This window comes from Schistocerca americana, chromosome 3 (assembly GCF_021461395.2).
Source record: "Schistocerca americana isolate TAMUIC-IGC-003095 chromosome 3, iqSchAmer2.1, whole genome shotgun sequence".
Lineage (NCBI taxonomy): Eukaryota > Metazoa > Arthropoda > Insecta > Orthoptera > Acrididae > Schistocerca > Schistocerca americana.
In genome coordinates, this window is record NC_060121.1 from 211,354,581 (window position 1) to 211,382,038 (window position 27,458).

The window sequence follows — 27,458 nt, forward strand, 5'->3', positions numbered from 1 at the left end:
TCCATAGAGGAAGGTTCGCGCCCTCTCAACAGCATGATACAGTCGCCTCCCACTGATGTTCAGGGTCTGCGAGTTCCACATCTGGCGTTCATGTCCCCAGCAAGGAACAGCTTGTCCCCATCACAGAGGAGGGTGTCAGCATTGTGGACACTGGGGTGGCCTCGTGGTCGTCTGTAGACAAACAGAAAGATGATTGTCCCAAGGGACGTCTCTACTGCAATGGCTGTAGCTTCACAGGAATCCAGTCGCAGTAGTGGGACATGATAGTGTTGGAGCATCCACTTAACATATATGGCAGTCCCACCACCACCTGTCAGCCTCTCGTTGCGATAACAGACGTAGTTGGTGGCGTTTGCTTGAAGACCAAGTTTGAGATGGGTGTCTGTGAGGAGACACGTATAAACGTTGTTGTCATGGAGAAACTGCCGAAATTCAAGAAGTGCAGGAAACAATCCATTTGCGTTCCACGTGGCAGGAGTGAAGTTCTGGAGGCGTCTACGGCTGTAATCCATGTCCAGTGGTGGTGATCGCCGTGGGTGTGGGGAAGCTTTTGAGGGCTGCGTGAACCGCAGCGGTAATTGCGTTTGGCAGCTGGGCCAGAGCGGTGGAGACAGCCACTATGGTGGCCTGAACTTCCTTCAAGATCGCAATGAAGTCGCCGGCAGCAGCAGGAGGAGCAGGTCTGTCTTCAATGTGTCTCTCAGGCTCTGCAGCAGGGGCAGGAGGCGTCGTCCGACCCTGGAGCACATCTTGCGTAGAAGCACTCTCTGCGGTGCACCATCCGTCGATTCTGCGCTGGAGGGGTCAGTAGAATAATCCATCGCGTCGTCCTCTTCATGCGTGGTCGCCGTACAATCTGTGTCCGTCTGGGAATGCCGGGTCGTCATAGGTGGAGCGTCAGATGGGGCATGTGCCGCCAAACGGCGATCCGACAGCTCCGGCGCAGCCGAGGCGGCTGCCTCGGCCGCGCGCGCGTACATACGTCTCCCTTTCTCACCATCTCTAACTCGAATGCGTGCGTGCGTACCAGATTCCGTGTCAATGTGGGAAGACATATTGGACAGACAGTGCGCACCATCGAAGATTGTTGCCGAGAACATCAGAGGCACACTCGACTTGGTTCGGCGGTCAGAGAACACTGTTCGTCCGAAAATCACCAAATGGACTACCAACATACCAGTGTCCTGGCACAGACATCTAAACACTGGGACAGCGTCGTTAGAGAGGCTATCGAAATTCGTACCAAGGACGGACTCATCAACGGAGATTGCGGCTACAACCTCAGCAGGGCATGGGAACCAGCATTTAGTCTCATTAAAAAAATACTCAGCAAAGGAAACGAACGGGCGACTAGGGCAGACGAGGCAATTACACCGACGCCACCACAGACGCCGACGTCAGCGTCTCACCGACCGCTGACGCGCGGGCGCGGACTGCGTAGAGAACGCTTCGCGAGGGAGGGGATTTAACACGACCACCCACCCTCAGGAGCTCATTTCGTCAGCGCACCTGACGATGGCGACATGTCTGATCGCCAAAATATTGTGCCCGTTGCACACTATGGACCGGCAGTACACCCGTGGACTGTTCGGGCAAGAAATGCGCCGGAAGAAACTGAAGAATCACGATGAAAATGTTGTTTTCACTGTGTAAAACCAATGTTTAATTTCAAATCAAATTGGTTAAAACATATATTAAATGTTTGTACCACGTGTAAGTACGTTAGCGGCGTATAAAGGTATGAATTGTGTTCACGAGATGTAACAGGGTGCAAGGGGAGGTGGGGTGGATAGTAATTCTAAGGAAGGTAGGTTGCCGGATTAAGGCGATGCACTTTTCTCCTTCATACGTCTGCAGACTGAAGAGCGAGCAGGTGAGTCCCGACTCTGTCTCCTCCACTACGTCACAGGAAGCAACTACAGGGTGTCTCAGAAAGTTACACCGAACTTCTGCATCGCACTTTATGAATTGCTGGCGACGCAGTGCACAGAGTGCGTTAACACTACATGGTATGCAGCAGTGAGTTACTAATAATACTAACGCAAGAAACGCAATTTGGTCAGAATCTACGTTCATCTCTGTAGACCGTTATACACTGCTAGACGAGAAATCAGTTCTTAGTCGTCTTATACGGCAGCTGTAGCACTCTTCAGGGATAGGCAACTTTCCCTATCGGACGCACTAGTCGCTTTTCATTTTACAGACATATTACGTCTCCCCAACATTTCCTGTGCACTTTTCTTATATACAAACAAACACCGTCCTAACAGACCTTGAAAGTTCAAATGTCCGACCGGCCATCGTGTCATCCTCAGCCCTTAGTTGCCACCAGATGCAGATTCAGAGGGGCATGTGGTCAGCTCACTCCTCTGCCGGCCGTTGTCAGTTTTCGTGGCCGGTGCCGCTACTTCTCAGTCAAGTAGCTCCTCAGTTGGCATCACAAGGGCTGAGTGCACCCCGCTTGCCAACAGAACGTGGCAGAGCCGAACGGTGACCAATCCAGGTGCTAGCCAAGCCCCACAGCGCTTAACTTCAGTGACCTGACAGCAACTGACAGCACTTCGTCTAGGCCGTTGGTAGTTCTCTTACATTAGTAGACAAAATTACTGCATTGACTCATAATTTTATACAGTGGAGTAGTATTTGTTTGTAAAGTGAGCACTATTTGCAGCAGTTAAGTGAGCTATTAAGCAAGAAAGTTCAACAACTCGAACTGTCAACAGCCCACCACATTGAAAAGCTGCCCCATATGTAGCGTGGTGTCACAATATATTCGACAAGGAGATTTAATTGTCTCCGTTATCATTGCCTGGAATATTTTTCGCAGCATGACAAGTATCAAACGCATCACCACAGCCTCAGTGTCTGACAACCAGAAGAGCCCCGGAGACTTAAATAGGCTCCCTCTACAAGTGCCAGAAGTACTTGAATTGAAGATATTTATGCGGTCTACCGGTAACACAGTTAATGGTGAGAGAACTGCAGTAACTTTCTGCGCCATCCATTAATTCATCACCACCTCACTGCAACACAGATGCACAGATTTCAATATGCTGTCAACTATAGACTACAGCAAGGTGTCACATTTGGGATTCCAAACCCTTTCCCCGTAAACCTGCATATGTTACAGATTACAAAATACAAATTAAATACTATTCAGCCATTATTTAGAGGTACATATTTTACATAAAAGCTCTCTTAACAAATCCAAATAAGTACTCATTTAATAAACTGAAAGTAACTCTACTACATAAACCACGTGCTCGTGAAGATATTTTGTCTATTCACGTAAGAGAAATACACTACTGGCCATTAAAGTTGCTACACCACGAAGATGACGTGCTACAGACACGAAATTTAACCGACAGGAAGAAGATGCTGTGATATGCAAACGATTAGCTTTTCAGAGCATTCACACAAGGTTGGCGCTGGTGGCGACACCTGCAACGTGCTGACATGAAGGAAGTTTCCAACCGATTTCTCATACACAAACAGCAGTTGACCGGCGTTGCCTGGTGAAACGTTGTTGTGATGCCTCGTGTAAGGAGGAGAAATGCGTACCATCACGTTTCCGACTTTGATAAAGGTTGGAGTGTAGCCTATCGCGATTGCGGTTTATCGTATCGCGACATTGCTGCTCGCATTGGTCGAGATCCAATGACTGTTAGCAGAATATGGAATCGGTGGGTTCAGGAGGGTAATACGGAACGCCGTGCTGGATCCCAACGGCATCGTGTCACTAGCAGTTGAGATGACAGTCGTTTTATCCGCATGGCTGTAACGGATCGTGCAGCCACGTCTCGATCCCTGAGTCAACAGATGGGGACGTTTGCAAGACAACAACCATCTGCACGAACAGTTCGACGACGTTTGCAGCAGCATGGACTGTCAGCTCGGATACCATGGCTGCAGTTACCCTTGACGCTGCATCACAGACAGGTGCGCTTGCGATGGTATACTAAACGACGAACCTGGGTGCACGAATGGCAAAACGTCATTTTTTTCGATGAATCCAGGTTCTGTTTACAGTATCATGATGGTCGCATCCGTGTTTGGCGACATCGCGGTGAACGCACTTTGGAAGCGTGTATTCGTCATCGCCATACTGTACACGTCTCGGTCACCTCTTGTTCGCATTGACGGCACTCTGAACAGTGGACGTTACATTTCAGATGTGTTACGACCCGTGGCTCTATCCTTCATTCGATCCCTGCGAAACGCTACATTTCAGCAGGATAATGCACGACCGCATGTTGCAGGTCCTGTGCGGGCCTTTCTGTATACAGAAAATGTTCGACTGCTGCCCTGGCCAGCACATTCTCCAGATCTCTCACCAATTGAAACTGTCTGGTCAATGGTGGCCGAGCAGCTGGCTCGTCACAATACGCCAGTCCCTTTTATTGATGAACGGTGGTATCGTGCTGAAGCTGCATGGGCAGCTGTACCTGTACACGCCATCCAAGCTCTGTTTGACTAAATGCCGGGGCGTATCAAGGCCGTTATTACGGTCAGAGGTAGTTGTTCTGGGTACTGATTTCTCAGGATCTATGCACCCAAATTGCGTGAAAATGTAGTCACATATCAGTTATAGTATAATATATCTGCCCAATGAATACCCGTTTATCAGCTGCATTTCTTCTTTGTGTAGCATTTTTAATGGCCAGTAGTGTAAAACTGCTGAGGAAATATAGTCTCTCTGCAAACTGAAAAGCGAGCACCTAATGTGGTGGAGGGGGTAAGGGGGGTTGCCTTTTACGGAAGAACACTACAGCTGCCGTACGGCATCAATAAGAGTAGGTGTGCCATCTAGCAGTGTAGGGCAGCGTGGAGAGATTTACGTGGGTTCGGTATAACTTTGTGAAACACCATATAGTTGCTTTTTGTGATGTACTGGTGTAGATAGAGTGTGAAGTAACCTGCTCATTCTTGAGTTTTCAGAGATATGAAGGAGGAAAGAGCATGACCAGGTGACCTACCTACCCACGTAATACTATCATCAATGATTCCTCCTCCCTCCCTCTTTACTTGCACCTTGTTGCACCTCCAGAACACAATTTATCCCTTAACACGACTGTACTGCACTTCTGTCTACATCTACACCATACTCCGCAAGCCACCTAATGGTGTGTACCGGAGGGTACTTTTGGTACCACTATCTGACCCCTCCACCTCTGTTTCACTCCCGCACTCCCGAATAGTGCGAGGGAAGAATGATTGCCGGCAAGCGTCTGTATTGGCTCTAATTTCTTTAATTTTCTCCTCGGGGTCAGTACGCGAAATGTATGTTGGGGGAAGTAATATGTTTTCCGACTTCTCGAGAAAAGTGCTGTCCCGAAATTCCAGTAGTAAATCTCTCCGTGATGCAAAACGCCTCTCTCATAACGTCTGCCAGTGGAGTTTGTTTAGCATCTCCGTAACGCTCCCTCGCCAAAAACGGTCCCGTGACGAAACGCGCCGATTTTCATTGGATCTTCTCTATCTCCTCTATCAATCCTACCTGACAGGGTTCCCAGGTAGATGAACAACACTCAAAAACGATTCTTCCGATGAATCTGAATTTGGTATCTGCTATTCCCCTCTATCTGTTTTATGTGGTCATTCCACTTAAAATCACTCTGGATAGTTACTGCTAGATATTTTACGGCATACACAGTCTCCAGCTATTTGTCATCAGTAGTGGAGTTGTAGAGTAGTGGATTTCTTTTCCTATGTATGCTCGGGATCAACTCCCATAGCCTGCACCATTCATCAATTCTCTGCAGGCAGTTGTGCAAATTCTTACCATTTTACAACGTTGCTACTTTGGTGTAGACAACTGCATAATCAGTGGATAGCCTCAAAGACCATCCGACTCTTTCTGCTAGATAGTTTATATATATTGTAAACAGCAAGGGTCCTATCACATTTCCGTGTGGTACTCCGGACGTGGTATATACATTTGATATTTGTTTCTAACCGACTTTATTTGAAAACAAGTACTGATTTCACACCGATAAAACAACATTTTTTAACGATCAGCGGTTTTACCATCCTTTGCAACACGGAAACTATTAGTCCTAGAGAAAAAAATAGGACCTTTTCGTAGGAAATTAAATCTAGTTTGATTGTACATCAGGAAACATTTTCGCTAGAAGCCGCGGTTTTCGAATTGTTTAACGGAAATAAAAGTTAAACGCCTCCCTCGCCCCCACGCGTTCCCATCCCACCCCAACCTAACCTAACACTCCATCGGTGAGGACTTTTAATACGTTGTTCATGGCACTCCCTCCGACAACTCTACAAAAATTTGCGACTACACAATTTTTCCTTCAATTTTCCTTCGGTGACTGGACAGTTTAATTTATATGTGTAGATGTGCGAGCAGGGCGGAGAACCATGAATAAAGTGGCAAATACGATCGCGGACTAGTTCGTAGACTTTATGCCTTCAGATCATGAATACCACTGCGTCATAAAATTCTTTCATTTGGACAGTTTATTACCAACGTAAGTTCATCCATTCGGTACTTGGAGAAATTTGAATACCAAATGTGTACTCCACATTCGTAACTCTACCAATTTCTTACACACTCTCGACGAAACGCGGCTCTGGGAGGCAGATATCATGATTAGTTTCTGTTATTTCTCTCTTCACTCGAGTCGCGCTTAAATACCCTTTGGAATAAACTGGAGTCATGTTAGATACAAGACGATTTCGACGTGTTCTCTCGTCAGCATAGTTCGTCTTTGGTAAGAAATATTGTGAAACCACAGGCGGCGTGACCATAGGCAGTCAGTAGTTGCCAAATTACATACGGAACATTTAGAGCCCAGAACATAATAATCTGCCAATCATAAACCAACATTATGCTTTCGGTATGTTGACGATATATTTGCAGTTCATCGACATGGGAAAGACAAACGTCATGAATTCCTACAGCACCTAAAGTCGATCTATCGATGTATATGATTCGAGATGAAAATCGAACGAGAGGGGCAGCTTCCTATTCTCGTCTTTCTGGTAACGGGAAGGGTGGATGGATCTCTGGGACACAGTGTCTACAGAGACTCAATCCGTAGCGACCTCTACTTGCATGTAACGAGCCATCAGCACTCATCACAGGGAAATTCCATGCTTGGAACACTGATCCAAAGAGCACGTACACTGTCTGACGCAGGAAGCCTCGCCGAAGTACTCAGACACTTTAGGAATGGTTTCTAACAGAATCGGTGGTCAGAACACAGGTCGAGCCTCCCGCACAGCGTAAATCGGGGCCGCACGTAGAGGAAACCGATGCCAATGAAAGAATAAGGAGCCAAAATCGTAGATAACACTTCAGAGATAATACTTGAAACTATGGCTTCAAATACACATCGATTCCTCTAGCGAAATAAAAAGGTCTGCTGTAGTATTGAACAAATACGAGAATGTAGTAAACACAAGCGTTCGACCCGACTTGAGTAGCTAATTAGATCAGCTGTCGCGTAACACTGCTTCACCTGTTAGAATGTAATTGTACACGAAGATACTAGCATCGTGGAGAAGGCGACCAATTTATAGGACGCTATAACAAAGAAGAGAGTTGGTATTAGAATGGCGGATAATATAATCGACAGACACAGACTGTAGTGGACTGACAAGGCAGCCAGTCCACAGTGACGGGTAGCCGAAAGAAAGGCACGCGTACACACACGCCGACTGGCGTGAAGTCTGGAACAGGATAAGCATTGAATGCTAATAAGAAAAGTATGCAGCTCCTCGAATACTTAACTTTTATTTATCCTTGTTGTATACATTGTTCTTCTTGTTGAGACATTTCATACGATTACTATCAAACTATGTAAGGCTAATGGCGCCTAGCTAGGTCGTAGCCATGGACTTAGCTGCAGGCTATTCTAACTGTCTCTCGGCAAATGAGAGCAAAGGCTTCGTCCGTATAGTCGCTAGCAATGTCGTCCGTACCACTGGGGCGAGTGCTATCCCGTATCTCGAGACCTGCCTTGTGGTGGCGCTCGGTCTGCGATCACACAGTGGCGACACGCGGGTCCGACATGTACTAAATGGACCGCGGCCGATTTAAGCTACCACCTAGCAAGTGTGGTGTCTGGCGGTGACACCACACAGACCCTTTAGCTATAAGTAAAGCGTGGGTCACCATGCTTGGTTTATGTGTCACGTCGGACAGATCTCTGTTCGTAGAAACTCTCGTATTCGTTATAGCTCAACTTTTTGGTTGATTCTGAATTTCCGTAGACGGCACCGGTAAACAATTTACAGGGTGGCGACCATCTGGCTCTTATCATTTACTTTTGTTCCAATATGTACCATAACAATTACGTACTATCACTGCAGTAACACTTTATAACTGATTGCTTTATTTGTTGATCTTAATTGTAATCAGTTCTTTGTCAATGTAAATAACAAGTAACGTAACATTATCAATTTGTAAATTTATACTGTCACATACATGACCGAGCGAGGTGGCGCAGTGGTTAGCACACTGTACTCGCATTCGGGAGGATGACGGTTCAATCCCGCGTCCGGCTATCCTGATTTAGGTTTTCCATGATTTCCCTAAATTGCTCCAGGCAAATGCCGGTATGGCTCCTTTGAAAGGGAACGGCGACTTCCTTGCACGTCCTTCTCTAATCCGATGAGATCGATGACTTTGCTGTTTGGTCCCTTCCCACAACCAAGCCCCCCCCCCCCCCCCTACCCAACCCCTCACATACATGTACATAATGAAATATCTCTGAGACTGGAAGTCTTTGACATTGTTATGGTTGTAACATCGCCATCTTTGTATATTTTCCTCCATGTGATGAAACTTCTTGGTGTGTGAGTGGCAATTTACATAATGTGGATAAATAAGACAAAAAAGTGAATTATCCAATTTTCGCTGCTACAAGATGATGAACAGCCTGCACTGGAACATAATGGCGCGGATTATTCATCGTAAGTAACCGAAACAACTTCCCGTTAATAATAATAACTTGTTTGCATCATTTAAAATCCTTGTGAGACACAATTACAATTAAAAACACATTGTCTCACATCTTGTTTTGGTTGTAGGACACCACCACCCCAAGGAAATTTCGTCAGGTGGGGAAACAAAAAGCGAAATCTAATGTAAAACGCGAACTAGCCATCTGAAGATAAACCTGTCGGTTCGAAACCGGTAGCGGCGCTGTTTAAATAAATAAATAGCATTGTAAAAAGTGGCTGGCTGCTATAATATTCTCTGCAAGAGTTAACTTATATAGAATGACAAGTACAATCAGGGCTCGACATATGTACAGAAGAATTCCAAGAAACATAATCTCAAAATAAATGAAGCAAAACCGTAGAAATTTCAGTAACAAAAACCGTAGTAATTTCAGTGAAGAGGGAAGGGTGACCAGCGAGCATGAAGACAGGTAGTCACTTCGTGGGAAATGTGGAAAACTTTGCCAACCTGAGAACTACAATTTTTTGAGACAGTCTAGCCATGACAGATGTGCAAACAGAATTCACAAGAGCTCGTGCTTCTACCAATATGTTAGACCGCTTCTGTGGGATCCCCAGATGCAAACGAAAACGAATTCAGCGAAATACAACAGTACCTCAAAGCAGTCCTGACGTACGCTATAGACACGTGCAGCCTCACAAAGGGTGACTCAGTCCGACTACAGACGTCCAAGATGTTCTTGAGGTACAAGGTACAGAAAACAAAACTGGACAATACAAGAACTGAACAGGTGAAGGAGGGTACAAGGTTTATGACAGCACTGCTACAGTAAGGCTCAAGTGGTTTGGCCATACGCGGATAGAATGTACGAGCGCAATTGTAGTAATCTAGGAGAGAGCAGTTGAAGGGACTCGGTGCATAAAAAGATCAGTAATACACTGGGTAGAAATCTTGAAGACGGACATTGAACCGAGAAGAGGAACATTGTATGATGTCATCAACCATAGGATTTATCCGGATAGACGACGTGGAGGAGGCTTGTACACACATCCGGAACTTTGGCTTTTAAATGATAATGGTGTTAATGATGACAGTGGTGATATACTGTCACGAGCATCATCATCATCATCATAACTACAATTTAGAAGCTCAAGCGTCCCGGGTGTTGTGTACAAGCGGCCTCTATATGGTTATATTTTTAATTCACTTTTATTATTGACGTATCATTTCTTCTGCACGTGTTTCTTTACTCTCTGTGTTCTTACTGGTGCCAAGATTTTTCTTACGCTTTTGTATTTCTCCTGGTCTCAGATATAATATAAATTCTCAACTGCAGCTTTGGTTATCGTGTTATAGCGTCTGATATTGATGTTAAACGAGAGAAATTCTTTCTATTGGAGGTATGTTTGGCCAGTTCGCATGACATTTAGATTTTTTTCAATTCTTACTTTACTAACTTTCGCAGCTGCTATAGGGAGGGCCCAAGTTCGATTCCTGCGAATTTTACTTCATGGGGATACTGGAATTGGTTGCAATCAGCCTTAAGATGCCACTTGATGAGATACTTGACCGAGTCGTAAAAACTGTTTACAGCCGGGAGAGTAGTGTGCCAAAACACGTGTCTCCATACCGCATCAAATGGTTCATATGGCTCTGAGCACTATGGGACTTAACTTCTAAGGTCATCAGTCCCCGAGAACTTAGAACTACTTAAACCCAACCAACCTAAGGACATCACACACATCCATGCCCGAGGCAGGATTCGAACTTGCGACCGTAGCGGTCGCGCCGTTCCAGACTGTAGCGCCTAGAGCCGCTCGACCATACCGCATCGAATGACGCCATTAGCAGAGGGTGACACGGCGATCTGTCGGTACTGATGAACATGCCAGGCCCTGCGGTAGGAGTTTTTCAAGTTTTACTTTACTAACTATTTCCACGTGATTTGCATAATGTAAAATGTCTGTTGTATTCTATTAGCAACGATCTGAATAAAGTTCCTGTATTGGTTGTAAATTAGGTTATCCCTGCAAATGTTTGAATTCCAATATCCTCTTGACTTTTCACATATAGTCGTAAATGTAGAACCTCGGCTTTGTTTACATGTATGTACTCTAAGGCTGAAATTGACCAATTGTGCGTACTTAAATAATGTATCTGTGTGACGTGGACTCCTTTCGATGTCTTTCAACAAATATACGGCTGCGGTACCTCACACGAAGAGAATGAGTTTTAAGGATAATTTATTTTGTTTTCACTAAATTTGCACGTATTACACCCACCCCATTAACAATGGCTTTGTAGTTAGTTTGGAATAAAATCGATATTAGTTACTAAGATATTTAATGTAAATAACGCGTTTAATCCTTTTGGGGCATCATCAGATTGTATATAAAAACGAACCCAACCTATTAGAAACAAATACAGAACGTGGAATGGTCGCATCTTGTGCCAACTACGTAGGTAAAATAAACCAAAAGTAATAGAAACATAAGTAAAAGTAGCTGGATATGTAACCCATCAGTCATCAAGCCATTTAAAATGGAAAATGGACGCAAAAGTTACTTTTGCGTCCCTTTTTCATTTTATATTTTATATTTAGTTTATTTTACCTGCGTAGTTCGTACAAAACCGGACCATGCCCCTTCCTCTATTTGTGTCTAGTACATTGGTTACTTGTTTTTAATGTCAATCTTCCCAATAGGTGAAACTCATTATTGATATCAAATACTTTGTAACCAATACGGCTTTTATCCTGAAATAATTCAAAACAGGTGGCTGTAGCACCCTGCCACAACGCAATGCAAACATTTTTACTTTGCAGATGGGCCTAGTGCGACATCATAACAGTCTCTGTTGTCGAAGTTTACCTCTACAGATTCTCATAAATTTCTGGAGGGAAAAATTAAAACAATCGTAAAAAATTGAATCGCCTCACGCTGAATATAAATAATAACTGTTATTGTTACGAGAAGTGTGTGTATACTCCACTGCTGTCTGCTACTAACACGGCTAATATTTGCCTGAAAGGATGAAACCTCTGTCTGTTTTTCATTTACCTAACATATTCGACATTCAGCGTCCCTCGTATGTTTTCCTCTTAGAAAAATGAGTCGTAACTGAGAACAAACACGAAAGACCAGCTTTCGAAACGCGGCCGGGCGATGTCCGACATACGTGTACTGCGTACTCGCAGCTCAGGCCTTTCCGACGGTGAGAGTGCTGGTGCATCTGACTGAGCTTGTAGCTGCTCACCACCCACAGGGCGTACTGCGTATTCTCCTGGCCACCCCGCAAGGGTCTTTCATCGAGAACACGGCACACACTACCTTCCATTCCTTTGTCGAAAGATACAAATATCTGCGAGGCTCTGTAGGAACGCGAACCTCTGTTGGTGTCCAATTACTCATATTGAAGAAGTGCCGCATTTCATTCATTTACAGAAGTAGTCCTCTCTTCCAGTGATACGTAACTTTTAATTACTCAGCGAGTTAACTACACCGTAGATATACTGGCCTTTAGAAGAGGCTAGACCAACAGGATGCTACGGTCGCAGGTTGGAATCCTGTCTCGGGCATGGATGTGTGTGATGTCCTTAGGTTAGTTACGTTTAAGTTGTTCTAAGTCTAGAGGACTGATGAGCTCAATAGGTAAGTCCCATAGTGCTTAGAGCAATTTGAACCAACAGGCAGACGTTGGTGCTATTATTCCATAGTGCGCCAGAATTTGATCCTTCTGAAGTGAATTAAAAAAGTCAGGCTTGTTTTTAGTGATGAAACCCCTCCCCTCACCGCCTCACTGCTCCTGCAGATTTCATTGGAACTGAGCTGTGGCTGTCTGACTTCGAATCCTTCCAGAGGTCATTATTCTGAACCACATAATACAAGAAATTTGTGAAACTTTGTCATCATCGTCGTTAATATCAGCCAGTTTACCCCAGTGGCACGTAGAACCCTCTTCGAGGCTTCACATATATATCGATTTTCAGCGTTAGCTATCAGAGTTAGGCCTTGTCTCCCTAGGTTACCCCTCATTTATCATTAGGATTTTCTATAACTGATGCGTTTTGCAACTAAACAAGTTCTGAAGGTAATAGCAAACTGGAGATTGCAATCTCTGTTAGGCATCTTAGCATACAGCTGACAAAAGTTAAAAATTCACTCTTCTGCAAAAAGTACCCAACAGTACTTTGGACAAGAACAGTAGAAATGTAACTGGAAAGAAACAGTATACAAGAATCTAGAAAATCTTTTGATTATCTCGCTTTCACAGCGTTTGTCTCATCGCCCGAGGACTCCATTCTTCATGATTTTCCACTTTTATTTTATTTTGTTTTAACTTTGTCGCCAGATGCCCTTCTTTTCACCACAGCCGTCTATTACCCTATGGAAGGATGTCGTTTCTGCCAAATGTCTATGAATCGTATAAACATCGTTCTGTAACAGTTTTGAACACGGCTGTCTCTCAGCAACCGTATATAAGTTTTAGCGGGGAAATAAGACAGCCAGTCGTTCGAAAATAATTTTTAATATGTTAATGTAGGTTACGATGCCTCTGAGGATGTCTTCGTCGGAATGAAATTTAACAACTGTAAAGTTACATTACGAGCAGACAATAGTCAAAATTACAAGCACACATGCTCAAAGCCAAAATTATAAAGGGTGGTCCATTGATCGTGACCGGACCAAATATCTCACGAAATAAGCGTCAAACGAAAGAACTACAAAGAACGAAACTTGTCTAGCTTGAAGGAGGAACCAGATGACGATATGGTTGGCCCGCTAGATGGCGCTGCCATAGGTCAAACGGTTATCAACAGCGTTTTTCAAAAATAGGAATCCCCATTTTTTATTACATATTCCTGTAGTACGTAAAGAAATATGAATGTTTCATTTGGACCACTTTTTTCGCTTTGTGATAGATGCCGCTGTAATAGTCACAAACATATGGCTCACAATTTTAGATGAACAGTTGGTAACAGGTAGGTTTTATAAATTAAAATACAGAACGTAGTGGCATTTTTCAGCAAGATAACGCACCATGTCACAAGGCTAGGAGTGTGATGGAGTGGTTCCAGGAACACAGTGGCTATTTCCAACTGATGCACTTTCCCTCGCCTCCCAACTCGACAGTTCTGAACCCGATCGAAAACATCTGGAATGTGATTAGAAGTGCCGTCAGAGCTCATCCTCCCCTTCCCCGGAAGTTGCTTCCATACTCACTGCAGAACTCCTATTTTAGAGGAACTTCAATACACAAAAGAACTGCTAGAAGAAACAATCATTATTTCATCAGACTCAGGCTCAGCATTGATGTTGTTATAATGCTAGGACGTCAGCAATACCAAAACGTGGTATTTCGGATCATAAATGCAGCGCAATAGCTTTCCCACTAAATAAGACGACCGTCATGTTACAGGTGAAAGCTCACAGCGGAGTAAAAGGAAATGAAAAAGTACATACTATGGCCAAGGAAACTGTTTACACCAGTTCAGTGAAATAGGATAAAGTGCCATCCGACAATATCATTCATACCACGAGGACTGTGTCAGGGCCCATTGGAACCGAAATCTCGTACAATCTTACAAAATTAAGCGGAGCCACCATGCCGCAATGCCTAATCTCCCATTATGTCGTTGGTACTAAACTTGCAGATACAGCAAAAGCTTTATAGTGAAAAGGGCAAAAGTTCGCCTCAGTCACGGGAGATACCGTCAACAGCTCTACCACCTCAACATGGTCGCATCTTCTTCATGTGAATGCGGCAGTGAGGAAGACAATAATCATATTTTCCTCGGACGCTGCGTAGGACGTCAAGAAACTAAGAAACTACTACAGCCTCTGATGACCTCTGCGAATGTTTTGCCAACAAACATTAAAACGCTTTTAGTAACAGAAGACACAAAAGTATATCGGCTTCTGTACAGTTTTGTAACAATGGGTCAAATAAGAGTATAGGAAAAAATAATTTATTACATTATAATATAGTAAATATACTTATTTACTTAGATCATTTTCTAACTGCTTCTGCCACCATTTCCAGATCCACAATTCTCAAACCTGTATTTCTGTCGTGGTTTGTTTCTTCTGACACAATCCCTGTCCCAAGTTTTATTTTAGATGCACTTGGAGACAAGGTAATGTTTGCATCTGCAGGCCCGACCCTAACCTCAATGTCAGTTTTTCGATTTATATTGGAAGTATGGGCCTTACTGTATTTTTTAAATACTTTACCAGGCCTAGGCGTTGTAAGAAGCGATCAACAGATTCAACCTTGCACAAAAAATGGCACAATAAATCAAGCGTCACTCGAAATCCACTGAACAGCACAAAACGTGTTTACAACACTCCACAGCCTTCTATACCACACTTATTGAACCAGAAAATGGCTCCACAGTCTTATTTACAACACTGCTGTTATGTATACAAAAAAATCACAGCCTTCTAAAGCTATATTTTCTAGGCTCACAGGCCAAATTCAGCAATAAAATTTTACTTCCATTTGGTACATTGAAAAGCGGGCTTGGCGCATTACACTGCTTAGGGTTTTAATTTTTTTTTGTGCCATTTGTAGTTCGAATTTCGAGGAACAAATTAGGGATAATGATCTCAATTATATTTACTATCAAATAAAAAATAAAAATAATTTGTAAATATTTCATTATTTCTGCCACCTTCTCCCCTTAAGTTCCGTTTACATCTACATCTACATCTACATTTATACTCCGCAAGCCACCCAATGGTGTGTGTCGGAGGGCACTTTACGTACCACTGTCATTACCTCCCTTTCCTGTTCCAGTCGCGTATGGTTTGCGGGAAGAACGACTGCCGGAAAGCCTCCATGCTCCCTCGAATCTCTCTAATTATACATTCGTGATCTCCTCGGGATGTATAAGTAGGGGGAAGCAATATATTCGATACCTCATGCAGAAACGCACCCTCTCGAAACCTGGACAGCAAGCTATACCGCGATGCAAAGCGCCTCTCTTACAGAGTCTGCCACTTGAGTTTGCTAAACATCTCCATAACGCTATCACGCCTACCAAATAACCCTGTGACGAAACGCGCCACTCTTCTTTGGATCTTCTCTACCTCCTCCGTCAACCCGATCTGGTACGAATCCCACACTGATGAGCAATACTCAAGTATAGGTCGAACGAGTGTTTTGTAAGCCACCTTCTTTGTTGATGGACTACATTTTCTAAGAACTCTCCCAATGAGTCTCAACCTGGTACCTGTCTTACCAACAATTAGTTTTATATGATCATTCCACTTCAAATCGTTCCGCACCCATACTCCCAGATATTTTACAGAAGTAACTGCTATCAGTGTTTGTTCCGCTATCACATAATCATACGATAAAGGATCCTTCTTTCTACGTATTCGCAATACATTACATTTGTCTATGTTAAGGGTCAGTTGCCACTCCCTGCACCAAGTGCCTATCCGCTGCAGATCTTCCTGCATTTCACTGCAATTTTCTAATGCTGCAACTTCTCTGCATACTACAGCATCATCCGCGAAAAGCCGCTTGGAACTTCCGACGCTATCTACTCGGTCATTTATATATATTGTGAAAAGCAATGGACCTATAACACTCCACTGTGGCACGCCAGAGGTTACTTTAAAGTCTGTAGACGTCTCTCCATTGAAAACAACATGCTGTGTTCTGTCTGCTAAAAACTCTTCAAACCAGCCACACAGCTGGTTTGATATTCCGTAGTCTGTTACTCTGTTTATCAGGCGACAGTGCGGAACTGTATCGAACGCCTTCCGAAAGTCAAGGAAAATGGCATCTACCATATTTTCTAGGTCTCATGAACAAATAAAGCGAGTTAAATGGGTGTAACAGATTACTTTTGTTTTTTATAGTCTCAGGCTGGTTGACACTTTTTAGCTCTAAAAGCAAGCCCTGGATTTTTTCGTGCTGCTTTTCGTGCCTGCGTTCAATGACGGCGCAAATGTGCACAGATGAGTGGTGACTATGTTGATGGGTAGTGTTGTGTAGAGGTCAGTTCGGGTGATGGTCTGTACTACGTCTGGTCTTACATCTTCGTTATTAAATTTTTTATGACTCAGGAGACATTACTTTTTGACCCACCCTCGTACTTCGCTACAGCGTCTTAGTAGTTCAATGCTCGTACGTGGAATTACTAGCAGCGTTATCCTCGGATGCTGAACGGGAACAAGAGGGATGGCGTGCTGTGGGCAGTGTTCGTCAATTGAAGGCTACGGAGAACACCTCGGGGAGCCGCACTGCGGCTGGCGCCACGTCCCGTGTTCTCCTCACACGCTCCCAGGAGGATCTTCCCAGACACCTCCAGGCCAGCACCGCTGGGAGCGGCAAACGTGCTTCTTGAGCGCCGCTCTGTACCGTCTGACCGAGAGTACTGGCAACAGGCCTACTGGGAGGCGATGAGTAGCCAAGTAGACCGTTGTCACCTACAGTGGCCAACCTATGTGAGATGGAAGACGACACCTTTTAAGCGGGCCGGAGTGGCCGTGCGGCTCTAGGCGCTACAGTCTGGATCCGAGCGACCGCTACGGTCGCAGGTTCGAATCCTGCCTCGGGCATGGATGTGTGTGATGTCCTTATGTTAGTTAGGTTTAATTAGTTCTAAGTTCTAGGGGGCTGATGACCTCAGAAGTTAAGTCGCATAGTGCTCAGAGCCATTTGAACCATTTTTTCGACACCTTTTACAAAAAGCAGATGGCACTGCTGAGATGTTGAGGTGAGCCAATCACAGTGTTGCCGGAAATGTAATTCATTTTATGATTCCACTGCAAACAACATAGAATTCAGACGAGAGTTTCAGAATTTTAACGAGCATGGGACATGAGCAAGGTATGCAGTGATAGGTGGTGATAAGGCGGCAAGTAGCCGTTGAAGCAGGTGGTGAAACGTCTCTGTGGAGTCGTTTCGTAGACGCATGTCTCACTGGATTATGTGCATCCTATTCTGTACACCGCCTGATTGCGGTTTAATTTATTAACTCTCTCAGAAAGACTGATCATTCAAACTAAGGCTTATTAAATGATATTATGTTCGATTTTTTTGTGTTCCATAGGGAATCGTGACCTGTATTTATTACGCTTTTCCCTTCACATTACTCTATGTGTGCGTGAATGTGACTGAATGAGTGTTTTTACGAGTGGTTTCGGGTTTCTTTTGTGGGGGATGCTGAGTTGGTTGTCGTCTGCTTCTCGTTTGGAAGGCAGCACAGGATGACCAACTTAGGATCCCAGAACCTGCAAAGAAAGGTTTATCCCTTTTAGTCTGAGGTTGGTTTGTCTGTCAGGTTGGTGGCGGAAGCCTTCCCCTCTGATAGCTTACGTTGCACCGGTAGTTAGGCGAAGCTCGATGGAGAAAGGACACTCTGCAGCTAGCGATGGGTGAGTTCAGTTCGTAGCTCCTAGAGAGGGTTTCTGCCTTGCCGCGTTAATTTTGTTTCGTGACGGCAAAATCATTCTGCTATTGCACCATTAAAATTTCTTACATTTGTGCCTGGTTTAATGTCTAATTTCTGAACGGTTAACTCGTAATCAAGTTTACCATGTGCTGAAGTTCGGCCGTTCGTAAGCGGCCGGCGCGAATTCCATGTCGTATATCTACTATATAAACCTTGCGAATATGATAAACCTTTTTCCAAGCTAGTGCATGAGCATAATGGTGATAGGTATCTCTCTGAACTATTTCTGTCGTGGGTCTGTAGATGGAATGATTGAATTATTGTGCTCCACTTCCCTTTTGTGTGTTTTTCTTTTTTTAATTGCGCTGTTCTACTATTTTTGGCGAATTATTTAGTTCAATTTTTCATTCAGGCACCAGTCATGTGTAGTCATAGGATGTGCGTCAAATTCAGTAATGAAATAAATGTGAAACGTAAAAGATAAACTCTGCGTCCTTTATCTTTCTCATTGATGCCAGTTTTCAAATTAATTTTCTATTCCTTAATTTTTTTAAGTTAATCTGCTTGCTTGTGATGAACAAAAAGGGGAGAATAAACCAACTTAATTCAACAAGCTCATTGATATACGACATACAATGCTGTTCATCTTGTTAGTGTCTTTAAAAAAAGTTGCATTCTTCTAATTAAATTCTTAATTTAATTGAACTGATAATTTCCAGTTCGGTCTTTTCTTAATTGTTAGGAAGCGCTTGGGCTGGTGGCGACCCTGTAATTTTTAAATTTATAATTGTCCTTGTGAGGCGGCTTAACCAGAAATTGCGCACAAGGGATACATCTCCATTATTCTTGGTACGTAACGTATGTCGAGCCTTGGCTAGGATCCCTTTACAGTTCTACGTATGTACTTTACAGTGGATATGGCTAGGCGTTATTAGTTGCAACAGATGTTACGGTAGTGGAGCGTGGCTGATCATTCCGTTTCCTGATCAATTCCTAATTCACTTGTTTTCGTGGTCCTTACTCGTGATGTTTTCTGATAGCCGTAGAATCGTTCTGCATTCGGTCGTAATGCCGGTTCGTAAACTTTCTCAGTACTGTTCCGCGAAAAGAACATCTTCTTCCTCTCGGGGATTCGCATCTGAGTTCACAGGGCATTCCCGTAGTATTCGCGTGCTGATGAAATACTCGTGTATTTAATATCGCACCTCTGTATTTCTTCTCTGTCTCCCTTTAAATAAAGCTGGTGCGTATACCAAAGACACGATCGGTACTCGAACGGGTCACAGAAGTGTTCCGTAAGCGGTCTCCCTTATATTAGGTTACGTACATTATCCTAATATTCTGCTAATAAACCGAAGTCTACCATTCGCTTTCCCTACAATCAATCTAAGGTGCTCGTTCCATTTCACGTCGCTTTGCAACGTTACGCCTAGATATTTAATCGATGTTACTTTCTAAAGCAGCCAGCTCACCACTTATACCACAGGATGTTTCAAAATGAATATAAGGGTTTTAAAGCTATGTAGCATTTACTACATTCAACGTAAAAGTATATGGCTCTGAGCACTATGCGACTTAACTTCTGAGGTCATCAGTCGCCTAGAACGTAGAACTAATTAAACCTAACTAACCTAAGGACATCACACACATCCATGCCCGAGGCAGGATTCGAACCTGCAACCGTAGCGGTCGCTCAGTTCCAGAATGTAGCGCCTAGAACCGTACGGCCACTCCGGCTGGCTTAAAAGTATAAATAATTCTTCAAATGAAAGAGCATCTCAGACAGTTTTTTATCGCAAGTGTGCAATGTGAGCACCATTTGTCATTCATGGCGTCGATAGGCGAGTTTTTCCCAAACCTTGATCAGTGTGTGTGGAGAAATTGTTACAACAATGCTGTTTCTAAGGTCGCGTGGATCAGCTGGCAGCGGAGAGACATACACATGATCCTCCATTAACTCCCAAAGAGAAAAATCGGATGGCGTAAGATCGTGTGTGAAAATGGAGGTCATGCAAAACAAGCTCTGTCGTCTGGCCACTTGCGGCCAATCAAGCAGTCGCGTACAACGTCGCTTAACCAATCGCGTACTGAGTTATGTCAATGAAGCGACGCACCATCTTGCTGCCGAGTAAAGTTCTGTTGAAGCTTCTTCCAACTGAGGAAACAGCCATAGTTCTAGCGTATTAAAGACAAGAAAGTCCAGTTACAGTTGCTTCATCGACGCCTGGATATGCCACAAAAAACGTTAAATTTTGGGGAGTCTCGTTGCAATTACACCACCTAGTGGGGATTTGCTGACTCGCAGATGCGCACATTGTGTGTGTTCGCATTTTCAATTACGTGAAATGTCGATTCGCCGCTGAAGAAGACACGATGCAGAAAATCTTCATCGCTATGTAGCAACATTTCATTTGCTAAGTTTGCACGTAAATCGTAGTCTGTAGTGTTTGGAGCTCTTAACAAGTGCAAACGATAAGGACGTAATAGTAAGCACACAGATGTCACTGGAACTACTAATTCACGATTAGCATTCCGAACTGATTTCTTGAGGTAAGCGGGAAAGACTCTTACTCGGTCAACAAGTTTTTCGGTCATTCTTTGTCCTTCCTTACCCTTCCCTTTGCGCACAGGTATACAAACAAAACTGTGCTCCTTCATTCGATGTATTATTTGTAAGTTGAATGTAATAAATGTTACAAAGCCATAAAACCTGTATATTCATTTTTAGACAGCCTGTATATTCGAAGAACGGATGATTCTTTTTCCCAACCATTTGCATCAAATTACATTTTTCTGCATTAAGAGCAAGCTATAATTTATCCTACCAAACAGAAATTCTTTCAAAATCGTCATGTATTCGCCTACAGGCATTCAGTGCCGACACTTTTCCTTACACTACAGACACATCAGGGAACAGTCGCTGATTACTGTTCACTCTAACACTCGTATCATTTACGTACCGTCGTCAGTCCAAAACGCTCGCAACTAGATTACTAACAGTAGGGAAAAGTTAAGATGGTTGTTTTAATGCTACAAGTCTCCCGCGTTGAAGTAAAAGGAACAGAATCTTTTTACAACTATGTGAAACACTGAGAAAAGTCCCTATTTGGATGTTGCTTAAGTCGCGTCATATTGGCTTCAATGTTGGATATGTCATCAAATCATTCAGCTTTCATGTGACTTCCTGGACTTTGACGTCATGTGGAAAGTTCGTACTCATAACACCAAGACTCGTCACCAACGATGACATTTTTTGCAGTAAAGAACTGTCCACGTTTTGCAGTTCATTCAAGTTATGGCAGGCGTCCATGCCTCGTTGATTTTATTTGAGAGACGAGATGTGTCGGTTATACTTTGCACCCTCTTCTCTCTTCTTTAAATCATTCTGTAGAATGTGCTGAACATTTGATTTAGAGATGTTGCCTCACTACGATTTGTGACACAACAAAATTTACATATTGCGGCCACACATCCACTACTGAACACCAACGCTCGTAACTGACTGGTCGAATGCACATCTCCTATTTACAACAATTAGTTCAAAGCTGCCATCTTAGTTACTACACTGACCTCTCTTATACGCCATGAATGAAATCAGTCTCGGAACTTTTTGGACGGACGGTCTATAGACAGAACGAGAACTGTCCTGTCACACTTCCCTGGGACGCTCCTAACGTTAGCTTTGTCTCCGGTGAACTCTTATTGCCCAGGAGAAAATACTGGGTTCTAATGGGTGTCCGGTTAGTATGGACGAATTTGAATTTTTGCACCATTTGTCATATGACGGGTGGCAGCCGCGTTTTTTTTTCATGTTTGTTATCTGTGATCCCATTAGTAGCCTAATGGCTTTTGTGTGGTAAGCATTGTTGGTAATGTTTATTTTCATCAAGGGCAAAATGACATGTGAGCAACATATCCAAATAATTTAAAAAATATTATAAAAACATTTAAAGTCCCACTGTAACCGATCGTGAATTGCGTGTGACACTCGGACGTAATGCTTCTCGAAACGGATCGTTTCGGAAGTTGATCCGGAAGTTTGAAACCATGAGGTCCGTTTAAAGTGTATAGAAAATAGGACGACCGCGATCTATTCGAACACAAGAAAACATTGCTGCCGTGCGTGACAATGTCATCCTTTCAAAAGATCTGAAAATGCGTGCGAACAAGATTCAACTTACACAAGAGTTGAAGCCTGCAAATCATGGAAAGAAACATCGATTTGCTCAATGGAATTTGGTTCGACAAGCGGAGAACGAGAACTTCACAAAAAGAATAATTTTCTCGGATGAAGCGCATTTCCACCTAAGTGGGTACGCCAATAAGCAGAACAACAGAATCCGCGAAGACTGTGGAAGATGGCATGCATCCACAACCCACGAATGTGTGGTGTGGGTTCTGTGTGGAGGACTGATTGGCCCGTACTTTTCTGAAAATGATGAGGGAACTGCCGTCACTGTGAACGGCCATCGTTATCGAAATTTACTTTCTGGTTGGTTTTTCCCTTTCATTGATGCAAATGACGATTTTTCGTTTCAACAAGATGGTGCAAACATGTCACACAACCCATGCAGCAATTGCTCTGCTGAATGAAAAGTTTCGACAAAAAATTGTCTCTTTGCGTGGCAACCAGGAATGGTCTGCCAGATCATGCGATCTTACACCTTGTGACTTTCTTAGGGGGGGGGGGGGATTTGTGAAATCAGACGTGTACGTGAACAAACCAGAAATAATACACCAGTTGACGTACGAAATTAAAAGTGTTATTAACGGCATCCCATCAGATGTTTGTGAACACATCATCGAGAACTTCAATGAACGCGTTGCTCGTTGCTGCGCGACTTTGGTGGTCATATGGAGGATATAATTTTTCGTATACAAGATATACAACTTTGCTTCCGCCGTTTGGCGATAGGTGGTGACAACGGCAAGTAGCGGTCGAAAGAAACAGATCGCAGACGTCAGCCAGTTAGCTTGGACCTCGGTCAACATAACCTCATACCAACATTAGTTGATTTGTGTCTGCATCACAAAGTTGTTCCTGATTGAAAATGTCAGTTTACGAGCCTAATTCTTGTCATTTGCGGGAGGTGTCACAGTTTTGTTTCAGTATGAAGATAACAGCGGCTGAGTTTCACGAATGCTCTCAAGTACGTATGATAAGGACGCTATTAGCGAAAGAACGTGTCGTGAGTGGTTTCAACGCTTCAAGAACGGTGATTTTAACGTCGTATACAGGCATAGTGGTGGAAGAGAGAAAGTTTTCTAAGATGCAGAATTGGAGACATTGCTGAGTGAAGACTCGCGTCAAACACAACAAGAATTGGCACGATTAGCGGGAGTGACACAGCAAGCCATTTCAAAACGTCTCAAGGCTATGGACATTATTCAGAAAGAAGGTACTTGGGTCCCGTGTGAGCTGAAATCAAGAGACGTTGAACGGTGTTTGTGTGTTCGTGAACAGCTGCTTCACAGGCAAAAACGGAAGGGATTTCTCCATCGCATTGTGACCGGGGACGAAAAATGGGTTCATTACGATAACCCTAAACGCAAAAAATCATTCGAATATCCCGGCCATGCTTCTAAATCGACGGCCAATCAGAATATTCACGGCTCCAAGATCATGCTCTGCATTTGGTGGGACCAGCTCGGCGTCATGTATTATGAGGTGTTAAAAGGAAGTGAAACAATCACAAGTGCTCGTCATCGAACGCAATTAATGCGTTTGAGCAGAGCATTAAAAGACAAACGGCCGCAGTACAGCGAGAGGCACGATAATGTAATTTTGCAGCACGACAACGCTCGACCCCACCTTGCAAAAGAGGTCAAAACGTACTAGGAAACGTTAAAAACGGAAGTCCTATACCACTCATCGTATTCTCTAGACATTGCTCCCTCTGGCTATCACCTGTTTAGATCAATGGCTCACGGCCTGGCTGACTAACACTTCCGATCTCATGAAGAAGTTACATATTAGATCGATTCGTGGATCGCTTCAAAAGATGAACAGTTTCTTCGATGCGGAATGCGTATTCTGCCCGAAAGATGGGAGAAAGTAGTGGCCAGCGATGTAAAATACTTTGAATGATACATGTGTATGCAGTTTGTTTCATTAAAGCTGTAAGGTAGCAGTAAATGGCACCTTACTGTAATATAATAATTGTGCAAAGACGAGTTAGATATCGGTTGTTATGTTATTTATCAGGCAATCAGCCTACTGAAATTAATATAGGGAGTATCAGACGGCATAAGACGCGTATCAACGTTAAGAAATTCGCATATTTTCACGGAGTTTGGCTGGAGAGGACGAGCGGCACTGCTCAGAGGCAGGGCAGAGGGGTGCGGAAGCTTACAACCGACCATTGCGAGTCGGCATGCGAAAGCGTCTCACTGGGGGAGACGCGCCGCCGGTGCAGGTAGGCACCCATTGCGTGGACAACAGAGGCAGGCCTTCGAGGGACGGCGCCTCGTTGGCGCTGGGCTTTACGCCGATGCCACTATGTTGAGACGAGTGAGCGCCTAAGGGGGCCTTCCCACGAGTCTTAACGTTTTCTGGGGCTTTCTACGAAACGCGGTTAAACTAGGGCAATGACCTTTTCCCGCGCGAGGGCGAACAGAGAGACACGATTGGTGGGTTCAATTTTGAACGGAGTTTCAATTTGTTCCAGAACATTCTAGGCGTAGTAAGGCGCGGAATGTTTTGATGGGCTGGAAGAAGCCAGGAAATAATAGTGGGAGCGAACTGCGCTGGTCTAGAGCCACGGGATTGGCCAGCTCGAAAAATAGCGTGGGGGTCCTGATTTTTGCAGAGGGAAGCTTTTGGGGCTGTAATCGAGGAGAAGCGTCTTAGCTCCTGTAGCGAGTGGACGTCCTGCTTTCGGCTCAGCTGTAGGAGAGTAAATTCTTTTCAGTGTGCTGTGCAGGACTTTGAATAATTCTGCCAGCTGCAACTGAAACGTATTCAGTTAGGGGAACTGTCGTGTTTTACTGTTAGAGACAGGCTGATTCCGCCAATTACGGTTGGGAATACTGTCTCACAGAAAGCAGACAGGAGCAGAGCAATTTCCTTGAGCCACACTTTATTAAAGACATTACTGGATTCCGCCTTTGGGGTGGTGAGTCCCGTCTTAACGAGTGCGATACGATTAGAAAGCCCGCATCTCGTGGTCGTGCGGTAGCGTTCTCGCTTCCCACGCCCGGGTTCACGGGTTCGATTCCCGGTGGGGTCAGGGATTTTCTCTGCCTCGTGATGGCTGGGTGTTGTGTGATGTCCTTAGGTTAGTTAGGTTTAAGTAGTTCTAAGTTCTAGGGGACTGATGACCATAGATGTTAAGTCCCATAGTGCTCAGAGCCATTTGAACCATTTTTTGAACGATTAGAAAGAAAGCAGAATTAGCTTTTGAATAGGATTTTATGAACAGGAAGCATGTTCGCGAAAATAAATTCATTTTTGTTACAATTGAGGCTCCTCGACGACGCAGGCGCCATCGACAGCTTGGTGACCTGTCCACGAAGGTGCATTTGGTAACGTGATGCTCAGCTTCGGCATTTAAACCGATATTACGCACGCCTGTGACTACCAGAGCACAGTTTTCGAGCCACGCTCTTATTGAGAATTTGGTAATTGAAGTAGGTTTGTCTGACGTATTTTATGCCGTCTGACAAGGGGAGGGAGTAGAAAATAACAAGTACAGATGCGTTAACCAACATTAAGATTTAGTTTTGGAATTTAAGGGCCACTGCCATTACTAGCTTGATTTTATCACTTATAAATGTATGTCATTGTTCAGTTTGATGTTAGGAAGATTATTGTTCAATAAATGAGTTCAATGCTATCCTTGTTTGTTTAGTAGTGATCAGTTCCCTGAACACTATTTAGCTACTACATATTAATCAAAATTAGTAAAGGGGCAGTTTTAATTAACAGGTTGGGTCTCATAACAAGCCTTCAGCCAGAGCCAACGAGCCGATCCAGTACGGAAAGAGAACAAGTAAAAGCATTCTTGTTAAAACCCCCCGACATTTTGCGGACCCGCCTAGGATCCCTCATCATCATTTATTGAAATGAACCCCTTCCAAAGCCTCAAACGTTGGGGAGAAAACGGCGGAAACAAAGTTGTGCATCTTGTATAAATGGGAGAAGTTACTTAAAGCATTTGTAAAAAAATAACATTTTCACAAATTTTTGTATGTTCTATAGCTCTTTAGTCCTTACTTCCCGTTCACCATCTGCTACTTAAGAAGTCTTAGTTCCGTTCACACATCTGAGACCCTATTCCGTATGCTTGGACCTTTGTTCAGAATAAGCAATGTGGTACTGTGTCAAACTTTCAACATATCAACTTTTCTTTTTGTCCGACTTTATGTTTTTTACCAATACAGGAACGAAACCAGCAGTGTGGTGTTCGTACTGATGTGCATGTCGCCGCTGTAGGCGGTGACCATGTTAAGAGTGCAGTTTGGCCTGCATAGTGGGCCCCCTGGTGACGCAGTCGTTTCGGCAGGTTCCGCCGGCACTGGAGGCGTCTGTGCAGCAGCACGGGCTGACGGCCACCGTGTCCGGGCTGCGCCTCGTCGTGTCCGAGCGCCACTTCTCCGCTGACGGCCGGCTGCGGGTTCGATGCCAGGCGACGGTCACCGCGGGCGGCGGCCCGGACGCCGAGCCGCTGGTCGAGACAAGGGAGGCCCTCGTCGTTGGTGAGGATCGCTGTCTGAGCAGTCTCCCATCGCTCCACCTGCTTTCTCTTATCCCTGTTTTGAAACTGTGTCCCGTACTCTGCTTATGCGGAGATACAACTCTCTACTTGTAATATCTTGCATAAGCTCTGTAATAACAACACTTGGAGTGCTTATCAGCTATCGGTTGTCTAACGACGCTGTTAGTTGAGTTCATGACTCAGTGCCGAACTCTATTAAGTAATTTTCGTCACTGGTCATGTTTATTTCATAAATAGCAGCAGCTGAATTAGCTTATTGCACTTCTGGGCAATACAACCAATATTTTACTGCTCGGGTATTCTGAACGCCACAATATTACAACCGACCGTATAGTCATAGAAAGCGCTAGAAGTTTCCTCATACTTGCACATTTTAAAGGACAGTACCCCTCAATTCCGTAAATCA

General features: G+C 44.1%; 1 protein-coding gene across 1 annotated transcript in view; it reads left to right on the forward strand.

The window, feature by feature from the left end:
• Positions 1-27,145, forward strand: part of LOC124605979 (cell adhesion molecule 2-like) — a 211,977-nt gene extending 184,832 nt beyond the window's left edge. Inside the window, exons 5-6 of the mRNA XM_047137943.1 lie at positions 26,840-27,032; positions 27,126-27,145. Coding sequence (XP_046993899.1) covers positions 26,840-27,032; positions 27,126-27,145 — 213 coding nt within the window. The remainder of the gene's footprint in view (positions 1-26,839; positions 27,033-27,125) is intronic.
• Positions 27,146-27,458: the final 313 nt, after the last annotated feature.